At 38.5% G+C, this 6,398-nt stretch overlaps 1 protein-coding gene across 2 annotated transcripts; it reads left to right on the top strand.

Moving 5' to 3' along the window:
* Positions 1-421: 421 nt before the first annotated feature.
* LOC112278248 (putative isoaspartyl peptidase/L-asparaginase 3) lies at positions 422-3,716 on the top strand. 2 transcript variants are annotated; one of them, XM_090247600.1, is made up of 9 exons: positions 427-635; positions 782-834; positions 991-1,144; positions 1,688-1,752; positions 1,968-2,147; positions 2,297-2,524; positions 2,686-2,744; positions 2,984-3,088; positions 3,278-3,716. In XM_090247600.1, exons 2-9 carry the CDS (start codon positions 814-816, stop codon positions 3,504-3,506), a joined length of 1,041 nt encoding a protein of 346 aa, XP_090103726.1. In that variant the 5' UTR covers positions 427-635; positions 782-813; the 3' UTR covers positions 3,507-3,716. The 2 variants fall into 2 exon arrangements, with proteins under 2 accessions (XP_073387936.1, XP_090103726.1); XM_073531835.1 differs by lacking the exon at positions 782-834 and having other exon boundaries at positions 422-635.
* Positions 3,717-6,398: the final 2,682 nt, after the last annotated feature.

The raw sequence follows: 6,398 nt of genomic DNA, 5'->3' as shown, positions 1-6,398 counted from the left end.
ATCATAATGTTTATTTGAAATAATGTATATATATATATATATATATATACATATATACAATGATTTAAGAATTTTAATTTGATTCTTATATAAGTATCATTATAATTACACATTTATAATGGTTGTTTATTAGATTTTAATATTATAATATATATAATCAACCCACTCTTAATAAAAAAGAAAAAAATCCAAAAATTATCAATTTAGTATATTACTAATTTTTTAATAAAATCTACACACTATCAACTTTAAGTGTACAAATTGTAGGAAAGACAAAATACATGTATAAATTAAGAATCACCAATGATATCAACAATACATAATGTGCATTTTTATACACAAGAAAAGGTGGAACTCACATCAAAGTAATCGATTATGATTGAAATAGTTTGGGAAATGTTGATCTCCGAAGTGCATATGTCCCTCCGACGAGTGTCGAATTTGCGAAGCTTTTAGGGAGCTCCGACGGCGAATCCATTCCACCATCACCACCACCACCATCAGAGCATGTGTAGAGAGTGTATTGAAATCGTTGCTGATATCGCGCGCTTGAGCTCGCCATGGCCGTGTTGCCGAAACTCCTCGTGTTTGTGTGGGTCTCCACGATCGCGCTTTCCGTTTTGGCGTTCCAACAGGTACCGAATCAATTCAACTTTAATGTCTGTTTCCTTTTGTGTGATGTGTTTGTTGTGATGCAAGGAAATAGGTTTGATCTGTAATCGGATGGGGTGATTTCGGTTTATGAATTGATGGGGCAGTTTGATCTCTTGTGTGGAAACAGGTGGGGAATTGTTCGTGTCAGCCCATGCGTCGATGATAGGGTTCCGCTTGTTTGTGAGAACCTTTTGCTTTTCATTTGTAGATGTAAGCTTGTGTGCCTCGTTCAAAGCATGTAGAAGCGGGTTGTGACGATGTGAGGAATTAGAGCAAATGGGCAGAATTGCGTTTTTGCGCTTGTTGAGCAGTTTTGGGGGAATTTGGTTTGTTCAGACGCAGCCCGAGTTGCCGATTGTGATAAGTACATGGGCGTTCGTGGATGCGGTCAGGGCAGCAGCGCAGCACGTGATTAAGGAAGGGGGCTCAGCTGTGAACGCAGTGGTCCGTGGATGTACTGTTTGTGAGGTTTTGCAGTGCGATGGATCAGGTGCGTGCGCAGATTCACGCAGTTAAATAATGTTTATTGTGCATCCGCCGAATGAGGCAGTTGATCAGTGGTGGGTTCCCACATTGTTGCTTTGTGGAGGCCCAGGCTTGAATCGAAGCAGCCATCCAGCTACAGCTTCGTGAATCTCTACTTCGCAATGTACTTCATTCACAACCTTCAAGGTTGCAATTGTGGGTCGCATTAGGGGTTTTGCAGAAGATTCTAACTGGATACTTCTGCAAAATGGTCGGGATTCATGTTATTAATCTTCTTTTGCTATATTTTAAGGATACAAATTCAGTCTGTTAAGGAACAAACCAACACGCAAGTCTTTTTCCACATGGGGTATTGGAATTTGCTCCCTGCTATCTGACCCTTCGAACCTCTGAGAGTCTACATTTTGTAGGTTCTAAGATCCATTTTGGTATCAGAGTTATCTTTTGCATATGTTGAGTGTCTGAAAAAAAGATCGTGGAATTGTTATGTTTGACATGAGCAGGGTAGCGGCGGTAATTTAGAAAGCACTCTTGATTTTGTTTGCAGTGGGATATGGCGGAAGTCCTGACGAGGCTGGAGAGACCACTTTGGATGCCATGGTCATGGATGGGGTATGTTGTGCCTGTATGTCCTCTGGTATAATCTATTTGGATCTGTATCGTGGTTCAAAAATTGGAAGCAGCACCAATTGTGAAAGTTGAAACTCATATACTTTACTATTGCTAGCGAACTGATGATGTATCTGGAATTGAATCATCTTCTCACTAGGATGCAGCGGATTCAATAACCGTAATGTGCTGATTAATGGAATTTTGGAAATTGTTAGACAGCCATGGACGTAGGTGCTGTGGGAGCATTGCGATCGGTGAAAAGAGCAATTGAAACAGCACGGTTGGTAATGGAGCATACAGAGCATACTTTGCTGGTTGGAAGTCAGGCGTCAGCGTTTTCTCTCTCGCTTGGGCTTCCCGGCCCAACCAATCTTAGCACGGACGATTCGTTACAGGTAGCTCCACGCTAATAATCTGAACGCCCTATCCATTTAGAAATTTCAATTGGCACTTTTGGTTTGCTTGGCAAGTTTACAGGAAAAATAACATATTCTGATGTACTTAGTTACCAACTCCAGCCAGGGAATGTGTTTGATGCCCGCAGGCCTGGTCACAATGGGAGAAGGGTGGATGCCAGCCAAATTTCTGGCGAGACGTAATTCCTGACAGTACTTCCGCATGTGGACCTTATAAAGTTTCTGCTCTTATGAGTGGACAAGGTGATCGCAGCAGGGTTGGTGGTGGGATTAGCGGTAAACATCGCAAGTCTTCATTTAGCAAAGCTACTGGTTACGGCAACCACGACACAATTTCGATGGCTGTCATCGACCGTGTGAGGATTTTTTTCAACTTCGTATTTATCGAATGCTCGGATGCATGCTGTGGTCTTATCCTCCATCAAGTGTCTGTAGATTCAGATGCTTGCTTTGACGATTTATTGCCATGAGGCAGATTTCATTCTAAGTGAGGGGTGCTGTCTTTTCGATCGGGTAGAATGGACGAATAGCTGCGGGGACCTCTACAAACGGAGCCAGTCACAAGATTCCAGGACGGTAAAATCTTTGTATCCGCATTTTCTGAATTTGAGCGTTCAATGTGTGGCATGAGCTTAGCAACCGTCCAAACTCGTTGCATACTGCTTTTCAAGACATAGACATCTCCCAGACTTGTGATTGAACATTCAGTGTCAGTTTCTACAGCACTAAGGAGTATCTCAGAAATTCGAGACTTTCAGGACACTTTTATCAGCCAAACTTTAAGCAATAGTAAGTATCTCCAATTGATATTGCAGAGTTGGAGATGGTGCTATTGTCGGCGCTTCAGCCTATGCTGACGATGATGTTGGCGCCTGTGGGGCTACTGGTGATGGAGATGTTATGATGCGTTTTCTACCCTGGTACCTCTCCACCACAATCTTTGACTTTACAACAATCCATGTTATTTATGTTTCAGGCTTGATACCCACTTCCATTTGCATTTGATGTTGCACCTCACATGTAGCTTTCCTTGTATTGAGCTCTGGTTGCAATTTTTGTTGGAGTGCACGAGTGGTTTACTAACAAAAACCAGGTTTTTTGTGCCACAGTTATCAGGTGGTGGAGAGCATGCGCCAAGGTATGACTCCAGAAGAAGCTGCAAAAGATTCAATTGCTAGAATACGCCGTAAATTCCCAGCATTTATAGGAGCTGTCTTTGCCATGAACAAGTATGGTGTGCACGCTGGTGCTTGCCATGGGTGGATATTTCAGTACACAGTGCAAGATTCAGCCATGGCTGATGCAGTAGTATTCACTGTTAAGCCTGACGTCCTCTGAATACGTCGGATCTATTGAACATCGTATCATCTCTTGATGTTTGAATCCCATTCTCCTACCTTGCTCCTTTAATAGACTTGTTTTTCTTTCCGCTTCCCTTGGACTAAAGAAGATTCTTTTACTGATAGAGCCTTTATCATTCAATTCTTTCAATGTTGAAATGTTCCCAAACATTCCAATTGTTGAATACACAAATGTGTTTTACTTCAATGATGAGTTATTTTTAATGGGTAATGACAAAACATAAGTGGAAACCTGTGTAGTTGAGCATAAATTTATTACTCTGAAATGTGAAGTTAAGTTAAACATATACATGTGCAATTGAGCCTACAAATGTATAAATGTCTTTTTATTCCAAGATAAGAATTAATATCACAATTATTTTTAGTGAGCAAAAACTTGTGTCTTTGGTGGGTTAGAAGGCTTTGAACTAATGGTTGATTGTGTTGTGAGGACAAAGAAATTGGACCAATGTGAAGAAGTATCACAGTTAATGAACAATTTGTATCTTCATTAAGATGCTTCATTGTCAACATGTACATCCTCTTTCAAAATTTGTGTTTCTTTTGAGTCTAAATTCTCAAATATTTGCTCTGAAGACCATTGGTGCAATAAAAATTTGATATGGGATGAAACTTTCATATCAAAATTTGATGTGTCAAATATCATATCTCTGCAAATACACTTGTCTAATAGGACCAAAAGAATGAACTTAAGTCTCTCTTTGTATTCATTCATATGTATGTATGTATATATATATATATATATATGTATATTTCCTTTTTCTTTTTTATAAGAAACTCTCATGCATATATGTATGATTTCAGGCTTGTTTTAAAAAAATAAATAAATAAGAATTAGAGGTATATATATATATATATATATATTTAAATTCATTAACTAAATGATATGTCAAATGTAAAGATAATTTACTTCAGTTATTTTTACATGTGATGCATTGCAATAAAAAATTTAAAATATTCACTAATGTGTTTTTTTTTTATTATTATTTCTATATTAAAAAAGAAGAATTACATGTATTAAAATGTATCATCAATAATTATTTCTATATTAATGTAATTTGAAATGTTTTTATGATGAAAATGATAAACAAGTTCTTACACGTGATAGTTTGTTAAAATATTATAAATGTAAATCAAAAAAATATTTATAAAATATATCATAAATCAAAAGATTAACAGGTCCTTACATTTGGAGAAGAAGAGAGTCCACTACTTTTAAAGCTTGTAATTAGTTACAATCAGCAAGCATCACTTGGTTGACTTTATACTAAGAAAAGTCAATTAATAAACATGAGAGGAAAAAATGTGATGACATAAATTTTTCCTACATAGCATAAATAGTAATAGTGTTGTCTCCTAGAATTTATAGCAGACTCATCTCAAAGTCAAAGATGTAATTTTTACAAAAATTCAAGAAGTTGTATTAAAAATAACTAAAATTACCTGTTTTTTTTTTATGTTTGATATAACGGATTGAATCAAGATAATATAAAGTGAGAAGAGAATTTTTTTTCTTTACCAATTTACTAAGCTTTGTACAGCTTTCGTATCATGTCTTTTTCCAAAGTGGGCTTATAAGTTTAAAGAATCCTTTAACACATACCAGTCATTAAAACTAAAACGCATGATTCTCTATATACAAAATTCAAAAAACGTCAAAAACAAAAGGTCCATTACATTACATGTTGGGAGTACTTTTGGCAGTGGTGGTTAGACTTTGGCATTCTCCTTCAGACTACACTAGAAATGGCAGCTGAGCTCACAACTTAGAGTTGGCTTCGGCAATGAATTTGCTGGTGCAGTCGTTGCTGGCTAGTCATGGCTAGTCATGCGTGCGTGTGAGTTCTTCCACAGGCAGTTGTCGGTAGATTGAAATATCGCCGGCGTAGGAAAAAATCGAAAGATCGCAAGTGATGGTTTAACTCACACTTGTCCGTCTCTTGCGTGGAATCTTCCTCCGATGGACCCCTCTTCAACACCCTGTTGGACCCACATTCTGGCACGGACTTGTGCTGCTCAAGATGTCTAAGTGTATAAAAGATTTAACTGAATGGTATCCTTCAATATAGATGCTCAATAATAAAGATCGAATTCATGAGAATACTCACAACTTATCGGCGTAAATGCCTTCCCAACATCGGGCTATTCAGAAGTGGACTCACACTTGTCAAAAGTTTCGTCGAATTGTTCCAGGCTAGATTCTCCTCTGGTTTCATACTACTGGTTCTCGCAAACTGCATACTCATCCTTAGTATGTCTATCTTCGGTTTTCTCTAACTTCTGCAGGTAGTGACTCTAATGAACTACGTTTTATATCTTTCAAAATTAAAGCTGATGGCGATGGTGGAGAAAAAGTGGTATTACTGTTCATGATTGTATGGTAATGATTTACGAGATGTGATCCAACGACATTGTTATCGACCTGGTCTGTTTTAATCTCCCCTATTCGCGCTTGAATCAGTCCATCTTTAGCAGTTTCTCCCTCTCCAGTGTCCGAACAAAGAGCCTTGAATATGCCTTAACGTAGAATTCAGGTGAGCAAGTTCGCACGTAGGATGGAAGGCTCAAAACAACATTCAGCACGTCTTCATTTTGATCTACGATGGTGCACACTTACTGCAGAAGGGGTAGAAGTGTCCGAAATGGTGGTTGCAGAGGACTCATTTCTAACACCCAACTGCTAGGTGGGTTAGGAGATTCACGATGAGTACTGTCCAGACTAGTTACAGGTCTTCAGAATTCAGAGGATCTCAAGGACTGGAAAGTGTTTTTTAGTTCCCACCATCTTGTTGCCCCTCCCTCCTTTGACTTTCAAGGTCAAATCTAGCTCGAGCTGCTCGGCTTCATTTGCAGACACTGGGAATTCATC

The sequence above is a fragment of the Physcomitrium patens genome, chromosome 25 (genome assembly GCF_059467195.1).
Source record: "Physcomitrium patens ecotype Gransden chromosome 25, ASM5946719v1, whole genome shotgun sequence".
Lineage (NCBI taxonomy): Eukaryota > Viridiplantae > Streptophyta > Bryopsida > Funariales > Funariaceae > Physcomitrium > Physcomitrium patens.
The sequence above is the reverse complement of the archived record's forward strand: the minus strand, read 5'-3'. Positions and strand labels throughout refer to the sequence as shown.

What these genes read in the sequence shown, in the direction of transcription:
- LOC112278248 (XM_073531835.1), top strand. Translation starts at nt 561, where the DNA reads ATGGCCGTGTTGCCGAAACTCCTCGTGTTTGTGTGGGTCTCCACGATC. An exon ending in TTTGCAGTGCGATGGATCAG is followed by an intron (nt 1,145 to 1,687) that starts GTGCGTGCGCAG and finishes TTTTGTTTGCAG; the next exon opens with TGGGATATGGCGGAAGTCCT. An exon ending in CGATGGCTGTCATCGACCGT is followed by an intron (nt 2,525 to 2,685) that starts GTGAGGATTTTT and finishes TCGATCGGGTAG; the next exon opens with AATGGACGAATAGCTGCGGG.